This window comes from Sardina pilchardus, chromosome 7 (assembly GCF_963854185.1).
Source record: "Sardina pilchardus chromosome 7, fSarPil1.1, whole genome shotgun sequence".
In the NCBI taxonomy this organism is placed as follows: Eukaryota; Metazoa; Chordata; class Actinopteri; order Clupeiformes; family Clupeidae; genus Sardina; species Sardina pilchardus.
In genome coordinates, this window is record NC_085000.1 from 25,084,061 (window position 1) to 25,102,685 (window position 18,625).

Here is an 18,625-nt window from a genome sequence, read left to right on the forward strand (position 1 = left end):
AGAAACACAAGCCGACCCCCCCCCCCCACACACACACACACACATACACACGCTCGGTCTTCTGACAATCCCGTGGCATCTCATTGGACCAGACCATCGCCTTGTACGTGTAGCACAGCTGCTGTCCTCCCCAGATCACTACCGCGAAATGACACATCTCGTAGACAGGGCCGAGATAGCTGTTCCAGACCCAGATCCTCAGATGTAAAGGGGGAAATAGAGGCAGGGTGGAAGGCTCAACAACAAACCTGTGAAATCAACAGAAAGAAAAAACAGATGGTGTGGATACAGCCAGGGTGAGATGTAGTGCAGGTTTCAGCAGTCTGTCTTCTGTCATAAAGACTTAAATGTAGCTCTAGATTGATTCCATAGCCCTTTAACTCATCATTGCATCCATCGTCATCCTCTAATGATGTTTTGGGTGACGGGTCTTGATTCATGCCTCATTCTCAGTCGTCTTTTTGTTTTGTATAGTTTATCACTTTTGAATTCATGCATTGAACTTTTCTCTGTTGTTTTCTGGACTCTGCTGCTACCAACCTGAACAGCTGGCACATTTGGACCACAAGCCTCTTAACCTACGAATGCCAGAGACATTTACAAACAAAAGACCAAGATAAAAAAAAACAAAAAACAAGAAAAGTGCAAAACGGACAGAACAGCTGGCTCACTCTCTGTGCCACTACTTCAGGACTTTGGACTTTGAAACTCTTGTCTCTTTGGGGCAGGACTTTTTCCCGGCTGTAAGGATTCCGGTAAGGACTGTAATTGTGACCACTCCCCCCCCCCCCCCCCACACACACTCACCTCGGATGCCATCTGTCATTGGACTTGATTGCAGGCATGCAAGGCCTCACAGAGAAGCTTCCCAGATGGCGTGTGACTCTAAAGGGGAAACCAGCAGAGTCATCGGCCTGTACAAGGCTTTGCAGTTCAAGTGCCCGGCCCTCTTAGGTTAACTGCTGCCATAAGTCAAACTCTCTTTCTCTCTCTCTCTCTTTCTCTCTCTCTCTGTCAGTCACACCCAAAATGCCATAACTGAAGAAATGCCGTATTTTTTTGCAGATTGTAGCGTAGGCCTGAAGGATTTTCTTAGGTTAACGGATACTACTCCATTAGAGCCTTTTGTATTGTTTAGTACCATTGAAGCCAGAAGAATGAGACGTCAGACGTGGCAATGCTCCACACCGGGGCTTGCCAATAGTAAGCCTAGATGTAGTTTCGTGTTGATGGGTCACAAGCGCCCAAGTGCCATGTTCATAACCACCATCCTTACTGCCTGTATCTCACCAACTGTTCACGGTCACCCACTACTTAAAGACCTACTACTTTTTTTTGCTGTTGCTACAGTCATATTTTTTTTTATGGCTGTTGTTACCATTCAGCACTTCAGCGCAATTGTTTCCAGTTATTTGTCAGTGGTCACAGACTAAACACATAGCACATTTTGCAGAGGGTTCCCCTGGCATGACACATTGCACACTATTCTGTTTCTGTGGTAAGAAGCCACGTGTCCCTTTTTGATGGGGGGATTTAAGGATGCGTATACTCTGGGATATGGGACAGGGAAGAGAAATGGGAATTATGACAGTGCTCACTAGTGAAAGCCATGGTCTTTGACCACTCTGTAACACAAAGTACATTTACAATTTAGCTAATCTAATCAACAGGAGCTGACAATGCTATTGAAGTAGACGTGCAATCCAGATGATAATCAACAGAGATTTGGCGGATGCTGAATGAACATTCCTTTCACATACACCAAACTCGAAACATGCACACATGCCTACATTTAGCATGGTAGCTGTACCCATAAACACACACACACACACACACACAGACACAATTAGTTGGATTGTGACTGACTGTTAGTATATAGCTAGACTGTCCCATTCCAAGTTAGTTGGTCAGTTTGGCTGTAAGAGTTTATATGCAAAAGGAGCTATGCTAATGGACCAGCTGCAGCAAGTTTAGTGTCATAGTACCTGACACTTCCACCCCACCATCCCAGACAGAGTACAGTACTCTCATAAACCACTGTGAAACTCAACCCCTCGTGAGAGCATCTTATTTCTTAGATGGAAATCGGACAAATCATCCCACAACTACAAATGACTACAGCTCCCATGATACATTGCAATGTATATACATGCATTGCATTTATATTCTTGTGTTGCGAAAGCTGCTTCTTCTCCTGACCTCATGACTGAGTCACTTTCATTAGCAAAAAAAAAAAAAGAAACAAAGAAAGAATTTTGGGATTAATCAGTTGGATGGAGTTAAATGCACGCATTGGTTAACAATAAAACAGATATTGTTTTATTTTAAGTGATGAAAGAACCAAATGTGAATCTCCAGATTACCATTCGGTAGTGCCACAGCACCACGCTACCCAGACAGTGACTCGAGTGAGAGCAGTCCCTGATAGGCATGGTAGCTCATTGCAATGTTGGACCCAGACGAGGTCTATGTAGACTTCCATTACTACTTTCGTATGCCAGGCGTTATTCTTTGTCATGGTGGAGTTTCTAACAGTGCTCCGGTAACAGTCTCATTTCTCCTGTTGGTTTGCACATACTCGGACCACATCGCAGCACAGCACACCCCACATGTGAGGGGGGGAAAAAAACGACAACAAAAATCAACAAAAAACAAAGCAAAAGACAATCCTGGAATATGAGTCATTTTATGACAGTTGAAATTCCCAGGTAACAGCTAGATAAATTAGAGGTCTTTCTGAGTCTATGTAAGGTAGTGTGTCGGTGAGGATTTGTAATAGAAGGGGACAAACAGCATATTTAATGACAGAGGGTGGGGTGGGTTCTTGTCGGCAGAGCACTCATCACTGAATAGATGTAGACGTGTATCTGATTTCTAGCTCTATTTTTGTTATCGATGTTTGCCATTGTTATTAATGAGACATTTTGGTTATCTTGTATTTGTTGTGTAAAGTATAAAGTGGTCTTTTCCAAGCTTTTTGTACATCACTGACATATTCATGATTTGCCCTGTGCGTCCACAGTCAGCATTCAAGGACTGAGACTCAATGGCAATCACCTTGGCCACTACTTTATCATGCAGTTCAATCTGACCCTATACAGTAGAAATTCTTAGATATAATTTAAAAACGGCATTACTCATTGTTTGGTTTAACACTAAAATGGGAAGATGTGACATTAAATTATGTGTCTGCTAAAGCTAAACAAACTGTTCCAAATGCCACCATAAGGACAGTAGGCCTATGTCCAGTAGAGGGTAACATGGTTTATTTTGTTTCACAACAAAGTTGTGATGCCATCATTTAAAACAACCTCCTACTTTGGTGAATTATTACATATAACAGCAAATTTGTCATTTTTTTCCCAGTGTTTCCTCTGTAATGTCTATGGCCAGGATGATTACCAATGAGCATTTGTGTAGAGAAGGGCACCAAGGGCTTAATCTCTGAAAACTTGAACCCAGGGAAAGTGTTCATTTGGTCACACCATTACACGTCTCTCAATCAGCCTCACGAGGCACATCAATGTTACTGTGTGTGTATGTTTGCCGTGGTGAGTCCAATAGAACACTCTCTGGTCCCTGAGTGTCTTCTTGTTTAGTATTTCATTTCACATTTTAGTTCAATTGCCAGTGAGATTCACATTTTAAATGACAGATGTAATGTAATTTTTTATTTTTTTTAAATAGAGGTTAAGCCCTGGGTGTCCGTGAGTTGCATTTCACATCCAAGGTGCAACTCAGAATTTTAAAAAGCTTAAAATGAAGAGAGGAAAAAAAGATGTTAAAACAATTTTTTTTTCAATTGCCGCCTAATGCAGCAGCAGTCGAATATGGTTCTAACCATTGCCTGTGTTATGTTTTGTTTTCTTTTTTGTGGTGCTTTGTATAATTATTATGATTAATTATTATTATTATTGTTAATGTTATTATTTTGTTTGTTTCTACTTCTGTACCTTCTAGGAACAGCAGACCTATGCTCAGTTTCTCTTTGTATACCCATGTGAAGCTTTGTATTTTTTCCTTCTGGTTTTTGACTCAGTGAAAGTGTGATGTTTACATGTACAGATTTTAAACTAATTTTTCCTCCACTCCATGCCCGCCTCCCCCTCCCCCCTTTCGCTACCTTCCTCTCTCTTACCCAGCCCAGATAACTGTAATCAGACTCCAATCCCATGCTTTGAAAGGAAAGAGGGCTTCTTTTTAGATGCAGAGAAGTCACATTCATGTTATTTGAACTGCATTTGAGGCCCTTGCACTCTATAGTCAGTAATATTTTTGCACAAAAAAAAGCACAGCTGTGCTCAATGCTTTTCATGACTAAAAGTATACGTCTCTTCTAAAACCTCTCACAACCTCCTGAACCATCTGTAATCCATCGCCTTGTGATGGAGGCTGTCACTACTTTGGTCGAGTATGTCAACAGACAACCACACCGACAAGCCTGGCCCTTTTTTTGGGAATGTGGTGAAAGTGTATGGCTTTAACCCAGGAGACCTGAGTTTAGGGCGCACGGGGGTGGTTGCCATCTGCCTTTACCACACGCTGTCTCTGAAGTGCTGTAACAAACAAATCAAACCCAATACCAACTCCCGTAGATGTTTTACCTCCTCAACCTTAAGGAGGAATGAAAAATCATCCTACTTTCTAGCGCCTTATGTTGTAATTCTCACAGCGAGATATAGCATTTAGGGTACAACTAAAGGCTTTGCAGACCAGGGGAGGGGGGCAAAGGATGCAGAAATCACACCTGGAGCCTGTGCAAGGGCCTTTTACATTAGACTCAGCGATTTCTGGCTTCCAACCTTGGGATGATGGCTTCAGACTGGGGGACTAGAGAGAGAAGGAGCTTCACATGGTGTCAAAGTGCACTATTCATACCTCTGCCCAACAATGCAAACAAGACACTTGTTAAAGACGGTTAAGCTAAGGTGGCCATCCAAGATTTAAAAAAAAAAAAAAAAGTTTGTAGTTTTGACAATTCTTTCAGTATAGTGTTTGGCATATTGTGGACTTTTTGTGTGTTTTTGGGATTCTGATGTTTAATGGAAACGCCTTCAAAGGATCATTGTCTCTCTCTTTCTGCATGTCAGACCAAAGCTTTTTCCTGGGTTTGTAGATGCCGCGGCAGAGGCATGTCCTGGGGTGCGCTTTGACCTCTTGTAAAAGCTCCTTAGTGATGTAAAAGCCATTTCCCTCCCTCGGATAGTCTTAACAGGGGAACACAAGAACCTCAGGAAATGTTGAATCTCTGAGTTTGTTTTATATCGAGGCACATTTGTCTTGACTTAACAGTCCACGTTCTCTCTCGGATTCCATGTCATTTGTATTGGATTTACTATTGTTCCTTTTTTATATTTATTATTGTGATTTAAAAGTGAAACATTTTTTTCCAGTACTTGTGGCTGAATATTTTAATTCTTTAGAAAAGTGTTGATAAATATAAATATATATAAATATAAATATATGTGATGCGAAAAATGGCGGGAAGATTCATGTCTGTTTGTTCCATGTAAAGAAGAAGAAAAAAAAACAAAACAAAAAGAGGCTGAAAAATGGTCTGCCTCCTACATATCACTTTAAATGAGAGACTCCTACCCTTTCTGAGGTGACACTTTGACTTTTCAGTGTGATGTCGACGCTACAGTAAACTTGTTGGTTTCCCAACAGCCGCAGCATTGCTAGGTTCTTTCCTTGTGAGGTGTCTGTCACAAAGCTGAGTAAATGAATAAAACAGTGCCCTGAGATATCCAATGGAAACATGCTTCCACCTGCGTTTTTTTCTGCGTGTGTGTGTGTGTGTGTGTGTGTGTGTGTGTGTGTGTGTGTGTGTGTGTGTGTGTGTGTGTGTGTGTGTGTGTGTTTAGGGGATGATTTTTGGTGTGTACAAAGTCTGTCTATAATCTCACATGTCATTAAGATAGTATATTTATGATATACATTATTAGTTTCTGCTTGTTAGTCTAATACATTGTAATTATACATCTAGACATAACATTAAGTAAAGACATTTGGATTTAATAAGATTAACTAAGTATTTGGGTACAAACACTTTAGTTCACTTTCATCATAGGGGTTTGATTTGTTTTAAGAGAATTTATATAATTTGTTTTTCCTCAATGAATTTCCATCAGCGATTCCTGGGACACTGAAAGACTGGGCTGCATGAAACTGTATGGGCATGTAGCTCCACAAGGATATGGGACTGTTGTTGGATCGTTTAGATCCATCGCTCACCCGCTGCACCGGGACCCCAGAAAGGAGGGTAGAGGGGAGACACTTTTCTATGAATATCTCGAGAACCGTAGGGCCTTGGATAACCAACCTTTTTTTTGTATGTTGGTCTTAAGGGGCCATGTCAACCCATCCCCTATCCCCTATTTGAGGTATAGCACACCTGGTTAAAAAATTAAAAGCAAAAACGAGGCATTGTAATCACAGGTATCTTTGGCTGACATGTTCAAAACTGCACAAAATTATATTAAAAAAAATAAATAAAAAAAAAGATCAGCTACACACACAGACAAAAATACACACACACATACATGCACACACACAAATAAAGACACACACACACACACACACCTCCACCCCCCCCTCCCCACACACACACACACACACACACACACATGCATGCAAGCAGGCGCGCGCGCACACACACACACACACACACACACACCCACACACACACCCCATTACCACCACCCCACAAACAAACACACGCTATGCACCCATTCATTTACACAAACATTTGAGTAGGATATAGACATCAATTGGCAAGCGTGATTTATTTTTGTCTAGAGAGAGTGCAGATTTGGACAGCGGTCATGTTTTGTACCGCTCTGCAGTAGCCTACATGTTTTGTGAGGGTTAGACTATTGCTAAATGAGACGTAGTTGGCTACATTGGTCCGAAGTGAAGAGGACTAGTGAAGACAGTAGCCTATGGTACATGCCCTCAGTCTATTTATAACTTGCCAGGTTCATTTCCTGGTTTCAGTGATGTTACGCTTACCTATCGCATGGATTCCACCCCTGTCCGCCTTTTAAGAGACGCCCGGCACTTGTCAGTTGACACCTCCGAGTCTGTCAATCCAGGAGAGTGCGTGTGGACCATGCACTAGCAATATGCCTTTTAACTTGACAACAATACGTGATTTTTGTTCAAATTGTCCTCCCTGGAAACATAAAAAAGACGGAGAAAACGGAGACAACCCTGAGGCAAATGGCAGAGACAACAACAGTTTTGCATGTTCAGAGTCAGAGTATGGAGAGGAAGACGCCGAGGAAGAGCCTGAACCCATTAAGTATTTCCCTCACAACTCCACAAAGCAAGTGAAGCCGCTGCCACTGCCACCATCGGATGATACTGTAGGCATCTACAAGGCGCTGTGGCCATTCGATGCGCGGGCAGGGGAGGAATTGTCTTTTGAGACGAACGACTTGTTCAGAGTTACAGAGCGGTCGGGGGACTGGTGGAAAGCGGAGAAACTCGTCAATGGACAGGTGGTGGCCAGCGGTGTTGTACCCTATAATTATCTTGTTAAAGGAGAGACATTAGAATCTCAGCCGTGAGTAAATTCTGTTTCAATTTAGTTCTAGTGTGGTTATTTTTTTACGACACGATAGGCCAATGACTATTATAAGTGGTGTTGTTTTTCCTTAAAAAGTCAAATATGGGGTATGTCCAAATCACTCAGAATTTTGCACAATTGAATGACTATCTGTATGGACCATCCAAAACTGATTACGCTATTCATGCCCATATTCGCCATCGAGGATACGAGGTCCTTTTTCCACGCAGTCTTCGGATAGCCTTACATTATGAGAGAAAAAAAGATATACAGCTCATTATCAAGACTGTCCTGATACAGCATCTGCAGCTGACAATGCAAATTGATGTAATAAATATGTGTCTATTGGGCGTTGGTAATAATTTGGTAGTCATAAGGTTAGCAAATAATGAAAGTCTGACTACACAGCTATATGCAGACTAGTGGTTATTAATTATGGACAGAGGGAATAAAATCTTCTCTTCCCTCTGTGAATTAGGAATTCACAGGAATTGTGTCAGGAACACAGAGTTCTTGGGAAAGATACAATAAAAATGTGCAGCATCAGAAGTGCCCAAGAGCGTCTATAGCCTTCATCATTCTCAAATTAAAGAAATGTAGAACCATCAACAGTTTGCCCAACCAAACAGAATAATTGAGGCTGAAGAGCCAACACAAGAGAACCTTACAGATGGGCAACTATCGGTGCTTGACTGTGTCGGGGATTGGTCAGGAGAGAGGGAACGATGGCTGCAGAAAGATATAGAGCAATCATGAGTGAAAACCTCCAGCTGCTCAGCATGGGGTGAATGTTTACATTTCAACAAGACACCAACCTGAAGCATCTGGAGAGGCCTGGAAATGGCTACACCTATGCAGTTCAAGTTGGTTGAGCTTGAATGATTCAGCCAAGAAAAGAAAAGAGTGCTAAACTTTTTATTGGGGCTGTTATTACTCACAAAAGTGCTTTAGCCAACTATTAAGTGAAGGATCCGAATACTAATTGAGAAAGAAACACTTTTTGTTATTGCGTGTGTATTTTGTGTGTATTTTGTTATTGTAGAGTATTGCCTGCAGATTAAAAAAAATTACAATGTAGAACATTTCAGAATTTACAATATTTTGCAATTGCTAAGGTGAAGTTAAATCCTCAAGAGGACGGCTTCATTGTCACATAATGTTTAATCACTGTAACTTTGACTAGTTTAAACTTGTGATGTATTTCCCAGGTGGTATTTTGGAAAGCTAAGTCGGTTTGAGACCCAAAACCTCCTTATCACTTCTACAAATCCTGAAGGTGCATTCCTGGTACGACGCAGTGAGAAGGATGATGTGGGATATGTCTTATCTGGTACTTTGGACTTTCCACTTCATAAAGCATAAGAGTATACAGTAAACAGTCAATGGCTTTCCAGCAAATGTCAGTAATGAGTAACAAAAGGGGCTCTTTGTAGATCTTATCAGACATTATCAAACTACCGTAAACTGTTAATATTGCTCTACATTTACAGTAAACGTGCGTGGATCAGCGCATTTTATTGTCATGCAATATGTCCTTTCATGTCTTCTGTGACCCTGATTACAGTATCATGATACAGCAACCACTGACCTTTTGCTTTTGAATCATTATAGCATCAATTAGATCAATTAGGCCTCCTTTGAGCCTCACTTCTCAGTCTAGGCCTGTAGATCTTGCCCATTCACACGTGTAGCAGTCATGTTTTTTTGTTTTGTTTTTTGCACCCTTGCAGTGAAGGCTGATGATAAGGCGAAGCATTTCCAGATCTTGCAGGGAGGGGGAGGGTTCTATGTGGTGGCCAATCGGGTGTTCCCAGATGTGGCGGCCCTGGTGACGCACTACAGAAGCAACTTGCTGTCCACCATCCAGATTACAGAGGCCTGTGTCCGGGTAAGACTGTGTGTGTGTGTGTGTGTGTGTGTAGTCCCTTTCCCACATGAGCTAGACATCCGGATGTCAAACGGAAATCAAACGGGTGGCTGTATGTGGGAACACAAAACTTGTGTATTTTCTTACACGGAACTCACCCTACTAGCCCCCTAACACTACTTCTAGTTACCCGGCTGCGCTTACGTGGGAACGTGTGTGTGTGTGTGTGTGTGTTTAGATGTGTTTGTGTGTGTGTGTGTCTGTGGCGGAGGGGGTGGGGGGCATATTAGGCCTTGATTGTGGCTGTGGTTGAACATTGTGGTTGAATGTTAGTCTTGACATCAACCTGCAACCTGCAGTAAGGGAGCACATACAGTAACATGGAGGCTGCTGTAATGAAAAAGATGAGGTCAGATGCAACATTGGCCCTCATTTCTTTACTGATAGCCATCTGTCATGAAGGGAAGGATAGCAACAGAACTGGTGACTTTGCCACTAGCACTCGAGCAATAGCTATAAACAGGTCAGGAATACCGTACATTCTGGGAAAAACAATGCCTTCTGTAAACATCAATGAGTCATGATTACGAAAGGCAGATTTAATCAGAAATCTCTTTCCTCATGTCTCACATGTACTGTAAGTCGTCACAGTATCATGTTGTGTATGTTGACAGATGAAGCCAGAGCCACAGGATCTTTCCCATATAACAGTGGAGAACTGGGAACGTCCCAAGACCGAGTTCACTCTTGGAGAGATGCTGGGCTCAGGTCACTTTGCTGAAGTGTACCGTGGAAAGTGGAAAGATGTTGCCAATGTTGCTATCAAGGTCCTGAAGAAAAATGGTATGTCAGTTGTATGGATATACTGTGTGTGTGAATTTGCTTAAATGTGTATGTGTGTGTGTGTGTGTGTGTGTGTGTGTGTGTGTGTGTGTGTGTGTGTGTGTTTGTGTGGTACATCTGAAGTGCATAACACAGATTTTACATGTCATAATTGTGACTTGTCAATTCTTTACCACTTCTTGTCTAATCTGCACAGATCATATGACTTGAGTCTGAGATTAAATTGAGTAGTTATATTAGATGTGGGAGCACTACATTGTGATTAGTAAAGAGAGAGTATGTGAGAGCGCAGTATGCTGATGACAAGACACCATGTGTGTCATTTTTTCCATGTTTGTTGAAACCTGACCGGGAGTAATGCAGACTTTCCAGTCCCCCCTGTCTTTCAGTAGCTCCTACTAACCAACCTACTATTACTCCTACTATAACCAACATCATTCAATGTCATCTTTCTTCATGCTTGCTTGAGATATGTGGGTGGATGAAATACTTCTTTTTCAAGCACAGACCGTAAAGTTGAGGTTGGAAGGTACAGAATCTCATAAAAGGTCTAGTTGTAGTTATCTTGGGGTATAAAAGACATTGAAACAGAACTTACTATGGAATGAGTTTTGTGTCAAGTTCAAATCAGTTTGTATTTTCTGACTGTATATACTTTGATATATCAATTTCATGATTTCAAATGTCTATATGAAACTCACAGTGATAACAAGAAGCACTGAAGATATAAATATGAATGAGTTGCCTTCAACCCATCTTATATCAGATACACCGAAACTGACACCATTGGCTACAACTGTGCTAAATAGATTTTATATTTTACCACACTGATAACATAAATATAGACTTGATGCGTTGAAGAGCTCAGATGAATAGAACTTCTCTGACTTGTCTTGATCTCCTGCTCTCCTCCTGCTTTCTTTCTCGGTTGTGTGTCAGATGACCTGGACCACCGTGAGTTCCATCTGGAGGCACAGATTCTGAAGAAGCTCCGCCACAAGCACCTCATCTCACTCTTTGCCATCAGCACCGAAGCCATGCCCTTCTACATCATCACCGAGCTCATGGCGAAGGGCAACCTGCAGCTCTTCCTCAGAGGTAGTTGCCCCCCTCCTCCTTCCTTTAACCCCTTTAAGCTTCAGTGCTATCTTGTGTCAGTGGGATGTGGCACTGTTTGCCATGATGTCCACTGATCCAATTTAGAGTCCAGTTGTTCAGTTTCTGGTTGTATGCTCAGTTTCCGGTTTTATCCATTCAGGACGGTGTGAGGGGTGCAAAGACATTCTGATGGCACTGACAAGTTACCATAAACTACATAAACTAGTTAGCCTGGGTTTTCCCATACTGCCTTGCGCGGTGATTTCAATCCCGCTGCTAAGCCAGTCTGGAAACTAACGCCCAAATGTTCGCCTGATGTTGGCGAACCAATCACAGAACATCCGAGAAGTTTCCGTTGCCCTCTTGCGTCTACATTCGACGCCAAAGGATTTACGGCAGCCCTTAGCGTTGCATACAAACGAGTTGGGTGAGCTATGCGCATTTGATAGACATCCGTGGCGCCCAATGAACGGATCTCTACCATGTAGCAGATCTAACTTGATCTAACTGCAATTGGGAACACATCTTGAACATCCACGCGTTAGATAGAAAAAGAGGTTTCAAAACAGGTTCCAGCTAGCTTGCCATTAATGATATCTATAGGTGGGCCGCAGAAGATTTTCAGAATTGAAATTGGGCCTCAGCAGATCTAAATTTGGGAACCTCTGACGTATAGTTCAACTTCTCTGTAAGTATTTAAGAATTGATTTTGGTAACATTTGACTGGGTGTAATCATTCAGGTATCTCTGTCTCTGTTGCAGATCCAGAGGGACAGAATATGGACTTACTCTCCCTGACGGACATGGCCATTCAGGTGTCCGATGGCATGGCCTACCTCGAGTCAGAGAGCAGCATCCACCGTGACCTGGCCGCGCGGAACGTTCTGGTGGGAGAGGGAAACATCTGCAAAGTGGCAGACTTCGGCCTCGCTCGAGTCATCAAGGTCGTCCGACGGACAAACTTTCAGTCGCTCTTTTTGTTTCTTTGTTGCATAAAATAAAAGCACTATATATTTATGTTAAACCTATACATTTAGTGTTAAACCTGTACAATGAATTACCTTTTTTATCTCAACATTTGACCTCAGGAGCCATTTTATGTTTCGGATGACAAGACCATCCCGTATAAGTGGACTGCTCCGGAAGCCATCAGCCACGGAAAATTCTCGCACAAATCAGATGTCTGGTCGTTTGGAATACTGCTCTTTGAAATCTTCACTTATGGAGGCCATCCATACCCAAGTAATTGTTTGCACCAGCATGGTAGTGTAGCTGTATGCATGTGTCTGATACGTATTTCAGTACAGTAGTGTTGGGAGTTATTTTTGTTGACAGACATGGACACAGACAGAGAGATAGAAAGATATATATATAGATGGATACTGTAGATAGATAGATAGATAGATAATACATGATACAGGACATAAGCCCAACACTTCAGCTCTGTTGTTTGTGTCTTGCAGCTTATTCAAACCATCAGATATTCGAGCTCATCACCAGCGGATATCGGATGCCACGCCCATCCAAATGTTCAAGGCCCATTTATGACATCATGCAGAAATGCTGGGGCTGGTCACCAGAGGAACGACCCAAATTTAAGGAGCTCCGATCCGATTTGCAGTCCACACGTTCCTACGATGAGTGAATCCCATAGAGCTGTGTTGACGATCCGGAGGCAGTAGGGGGCAGTGATGAGTTAGAGACAGAGCAGGATGCAGACACAGCTCGGGAGCAACCACACGGTGGCAGCAGTTGGAGACGGGACACAAGTGAGTTTAAGAACTGGGGTGGTGGTGCCATGTGGGCTCTGTGGCAGAAACATACGTGACATCAACTTGTCAAACGACTGTGGCACATTCCTTTCAGTGGACTGAAGATGATGTGACATGTAGTGCTCTTTGGATCTGCTTGAGAATGCCTCTGGAACATGTGAACAATGTTTTTCCGGAAACATAATGTGACTTGAATTAGTTCTGAATTAGTATTACCAGAATGTGTTAAGAATTATTATTATATATATTATATAATGATTTTATTGTGATTATCATTACAGTGATCTTCTTTTCACTACCTTTTAATTGAGAACCCTCTGAATAAGTCATAAGTGTTTATACTGCTTGTGTAATATATTAACAGAAGGTAGGCCACCTTTGAGCCACTGCTGTCTGAAATGGGGCCTTGATAATGAATGAATTGATTTTATAGCTGTCATTATTGTATGTGCTTTTCCTCTTCATTCAGTCTGATTTCCTGCCAATGGCACACATTATTACAGTGCCAGTGCCACACATTATAAACAACCTCAGAAAATAGCTGTACTTGTAAACAAGTAAAGTACGTGCTGTGTATTTGCTGTTGTGGGCCCAGATTTGGTGTGGAGTGTCCCAGGTGATGTTTTTGCCAACGCCCTCCTCCCGCTAACAAACAGGGGAATACCTAGACCACTGACACTGCCATGTTCTCATCTGGGGGTCATGCTTGCGTGCAGTGCTGCCAGTCTCAGATGCTTCTGGCAAACGTGAGGGAAGAACCTGATATGTTGCCCTGTGGTTGAGGCTCAAGACATTTCCCAATCGCTTGGATCGAATGGGTTTTTCCACTCTTCACCACAAGGCTGCAGTGGCCTGCTTTGGCAACAGGGTGTCACTAGAGAGGAGTCTTTATCCAATCCAAGCAAATAGCTCAATCCAGAGCCTGGCACATGTCATTGCCCCTAGCTCATGTTCCAATTATAGTTAAAACAAGAAGATTAAAAAGAAATGACAGCTTAAGATAGATAGATGTAGATAGATACTGTTTCAACAAGATAAAGCTTGTGTTTCACACTTGACACTATGATGACATGACAAGAATAAAGCATACTGCTATAATTGCAAAGCCTTGTAGTACCCTTGGCCTAGTATTAGCACAATAATTGTGAATGCTGATAGTGATTTATAACAAAGTGTACAAATAGTGAATCTTGACGCAGATTGATAACAAAGTCCTTGAAACCATCTACAATTACAATGTTGCTTGTGAAATGTTTTAGCATGGCCCATTTCATCATTTCTTTTTACTATTGAGATGTTGTCATGCAGACCTGCCTCTCTTTCTCTCATTGCTCTGCTGGCTCACACGCACAGTCCCAGAACCAGATGGTCACATGACCATGCTTTGTGCATGCCCCCTATGCATGCTGCACCAAAAATAGACCCTCGGCTGGGCTGTTGCTTTTAATACAGCGGGCAGCCAGATAAACCCGTCTCAGCACCTCGCCAGAAATGGAACGGTGTAAATGTTACTTTTCGACTTTAATTGGCTTAGGTTACTTCCAGTAATATTCTCCCTTGGCTCCATCTCCTCCCTGACCACTGACCAGCAAGTAACCAGACACTTGGAGGAGTCCAGCTTGGGAAAGGTTAAGAGTAAGGCTTAGGAGTTGGGTAACCTTTTTTCAAACCAGGAGGCCCTGGGTCTTCCTCACAGGCCGGTAGGAGAGTGAGTATATGTTTTGAGAGCTCCCACAGGCAAGGAGAGTGAGTATAATGTTTTGTGAGCTCTCGCTGCGGCGTGAGTTAAATATGTCACAGTGCCACAACGGGGCAACAGAAGACAGCAGCCGCCACGATGTTGGCACCCCCCCCCCCACCATCCCCCTGGCCCCCAAAATTTGCCCCAGATTCCTCATTTACCCCCATGGCCCCGATGAAGCGTTGTGGAAAACGACTCTGCGGGGGGAAGAAATGCATCTCGGGGCTTGTCTGAGATCACCAACCAGAGAGCTACTGTACTGTAGTAGTAATGAGAGAGACAGGGCTAGTGGGCTACTACAGTAGTTTCTAACTTATGTTGAACATCCAGGGGCTTACGAATGTGGCAGTCCACCAGAGATTTCTATCTATCTATCTATCTATCTATCTATCTATCTGTCTATCTATCCATCTATCTATCTATCTATCTATCTATCTATCTATCTAGATTTGTCCCTGTATGCCCGATGACCAACACACCACTGGACACACTGCACCTGCTGGTGCGTTCTGGAAGAGCGTTCAGTCCGTAGGATGGGAAGAGGGGGAAATGGACACGAGTCTGATGAGTCACCCGGTTATGTCAGTCATAGCTACTTACTCTGACACACACACCTTGGTCATAAGCTGACAGCTCTTTTAATATTGTTCAGTGGGTCAAATAGGGTCACCGTGTTCCTCTTATCTCAATATTTCAATTGATATCTTTTTCATAACATATATCTACTAAAAGTCTCATCCTGTAAGTAGACAAAACAGAAGAAAATACAAAGTGTATTGATAGTGATTAGAATAGTTCATGACAGCAAGTTATTCCCTAAAACTCTTAAGCCCTAAAAAAAGCTTTCACCTTTCACACGGTTACGTGGAGTTGTTGTCAAAATCCGGGAATTTCTCCCCGTTTCCCTTCATTCAGAGTCATTGGGTGCGCCTCACCGAGACAGACGGGGACTTCTCCAGCCTGCCGTGCAGGTTTGACTAGAATACCTGTACCAATCAGAGCCCTCAATTTTTTTTTGTCATATAGGCCTAGACAGGGACTCTGAGGTTACCCTGTATAAAGGTGAACACGTGTTTTAAGGTTGGCGAAGCAGTGTGAATGTGTGTGTGTGTGTGTGTGTGTGTGTGTGTGTGTGTGTGTGTGTGTGTATGAGAGAGAAAGAGAATGTTGGAGATATGAGAGCTGTTTTTCACCTGTTGCCAAGCAGCAATAAACAGGATAGACAAACACACAAATAGTTCAACATCAAAAGGTGTTGAGCAAAGTTGATTATTGCTGTTGTTTTTTTTTGTTAAATCATAATGTGATGCTTCTTGTCACAGTGAAAGAATATTGATACAGTGACCAACAAATTCCTGTTCTGATAACTGTTAGCTTTCATTGGCTGCCAGACTTTGTTTTGACTGCAGCCCATTCAAATACTCTTGAGAATATATTGTTGTAGTCCAGGTGCTGTTTTTTTTCAGTTGATGTATACTCACATGATCCTGGCACTCTCAGTAGGCTACAAGGAACCACATTTGTCAGGAACTTAGAGTTAAACGTGGACTTAAAGCTTGGTGCTTCATGTCTGACTCTTTTGCTTTGAACATCAAAATAGATTAATAACAGCTGAAATAGTTACATAAATGAAAGTGAGAAAACATGAATATGAATATTGCATTTCAGTCATTAAGAGGTTGTTGCTCTTCCATGCAGTCAGTACATGCTTCTTCTGGGTGAGAGGTGATGGAGGTGCTTTCATCTGCACATTTTAACAACCAGGAGATCACTCTTCCCAAATAAGAACACATATCTAGCATGCAGATAGGGGAGGCCACTCACATTCACACATTCACATGCCCAGGGCATCACCGTGCCACGTGGCACTGCCACAACGTGACCGAGTAACCCCTTAGGATGCCACCCAAAACACACGTGCGACGTGCATGTTAAGACCCCCCCACCCCCACCCCAGTTTCACCGGAATGCCTTGCTGAGTGGATGCTGAGAATAGGAGCTGTTCTGATACATGTGAAACACAAGGTAGCATTAGTGAGCAATGGGTAGACATTGGCAAAAATAAGGAATACTCTAAAGGAATTGAGATTACACCCATGACCAGTTGCCAGTTAATTTCCTGTAAGCTATTGTTATTCAGACTACCCCCTATATGGCCCCCAATAGAAGATAGATTTTGATCTCCTCAGTAAGATTGTGTGAATTTGGTGACATTAACCAGAGAGTAGTTATAAGCTATATGTATGATGTGGACACCAGAGTTAACCTACTGTATTTGCTGATCTCCCCTCATGTTTTGAAGAAATAGAGGATAATGAGGGAGAGCATGTCATTGATTTAGGAGTTTAGTTCACAGAACTGCTGTGTAACAGGGGTGTGGACTTTGTCTCATCACACACTTAAATATAGCCCAAATATGTAGTTTTATTCAGTTCAAGTATTTGGAGCAACATGTAAGGCACTTGTGTGTGTTGTAGTCCATCGGAAAGAGAAGTGGACATTGGACAGTGAAGGGTTAAGCGAGGGTCGGTGGACATTTGTCCTCTCTTTGACCTCTCTTATACGAGGAAAAAATGCATTTGCCCTTTCAAATGACCTTCCACCCTCTGAATATGGTGCTACCTCTTGCATCATAATGGAAAGTATCTGAGACTGAACACTAAGTGTCTCTTGGTGGGCTTTGGCATGGAAGTCTTTTGAATTATTTGGCCTCCCATTCAACGGCATATTGCCCTTCATTTAAGAGCAGCAGGATGTGCCACTGGTCTCTGCTCTTCATTTTTCGAGACTGGGCCTGCAGTAGGAAAACCATAACGGTTCACCTGAAATGTATCACAATGTGCTCCCGATCAACAAACAAACTAGTGGGAACAGTTTGCACATCAGCCTCTTATCTGAAAGCACAGCATAGCCCTAGGTTGCACAACCAGGGATTATGTGTTTGAGACTGAAAGGGAAGGAAGATTGGGGTGAGGGCCTAGCAGTGGAAATAATAACAGATTAAGGAGATATAAATGTGTGAACGAGAGAACACAAACGGCCCTGAGTCTGTTGCAATGCCGTTCTTCCTGATCTAATCATTGTATCTAGGAATCTTGTGAAATAGATGTTCTAGCATGTGCTATGGAAACTTGTCCACTAAAGCTGTCAAAGGTTGTTTGTTTTTTAGTGGAACATTTTGATACAAAATTCAGCATTTCTTCTGGCTTTTGCCGAATATGTCTCATGTAAAGCAAGTCCTCAATCAACTGGTAACAAAATAGTTACAAAATAGTACTGGGAGTTAACAATAGCAATATCATGATGTTCACTGTAGGTAGCAAAGACTTCAAATTTGTAAATCCTGAGGATATGGTGTTAACTGTTAAGATGTGACACAGCACTGGCAAAGACGGGTTTTTTTTATTTGTTCACTGTTGAATTAATTATTGTATAGTTTTTATTTGTATGCCAAATAGCATAGCATAGCATAGCATGTACTTTTCTTCCCTCTGCCATATATTTCCCTCTTCCTCTCTGGTGGAAAGACCTTACACACTGACCTCCCTCCATTCACCCACCTCGCCTCCCAGCTATTTGCTCCTGGCTGTCTCACCAGCAGGTGTGGTGTTATATAAAGGGTATTAGTGACTAGTTTGGCTCTCATCTTAGCTAACTAGGTATTTCAATCATGTCCAGGAGCTTTAAAGCCACGCACTATCCGCTCAATCAAACAGATGGGTGAAGGCTAGTGG

The 18,625-nt window shown here is 42.4% G+C and overlaps 1 protein-coding gene across 2 annotated transcripts; it reads left to right on the top strand.

Moving 5' to 3' along the window:
- Positions 1-7,066: 7,066 nt before the first annotated feature.
- On the top strand, positions 7,067-13,587 carry LOC134086897 (protein-tyrosine kinase 6-like). 2 transcript variants are annotated; one of them, XM_062540087.1, is made up of 8 exons: positions 7,067-7,567; positions 8,779-8,900; positions 9,301-9,458; positions 10,112-10,280; positions 11,220-11,378; positions 12,141-12,322; positions 12,467-12,620; positions 12,842-13,587. In XM_062540087.1, exons 1-8 carry the CDS (start codon positions 7,125-7,127, stop codon positions 13,021-13,023), a joined length of 1,569 nt encoding a protein of 522 aa, XP_062396071.1. In that variant the 5' UTR covers positions 7,067-7,124; the 3' UTR covers positions 13,024-13,587. The 2 variants fall into 2 exon arrangements, with proteins under 2 accessions (XP_062396071.1, XP_062396072.1); XM_062540088.1 differs by having other exon boundaries at positions 7,378-7,502.
- The last annotated feature ends 5,038 nt before the right edge of the window (positions 13,588-18,625 follow it).

What these genes read in the sequence shown, in the direction of transcription:
- LOC134086897 (XM_062540087.1), top strand. Translation starts at nt 7,125, where the DNA reads ATGCCTTTTAACTTGACAACAATACGTGATTTTTGTTCAAATTGTCCT. An exon ending in GAGACATTAGAATCTCAGCC is followed by an intron (nt 7,568 to 8,778) that starts GTGAGTAAATTC and finishes TGTATTTCCCAG; the next exon opens with GTGGTATTTTGGAAAGCTAA. An exon ending in GCCTCGCTCGAGTCATCAAG is followed by an intron (nt 12,323 to 12,466) that starts GTCGTCCGACGG and finishes ATTTGACCTCAG; the next exon opens with GAGCCATTTTATGTTTCGGA.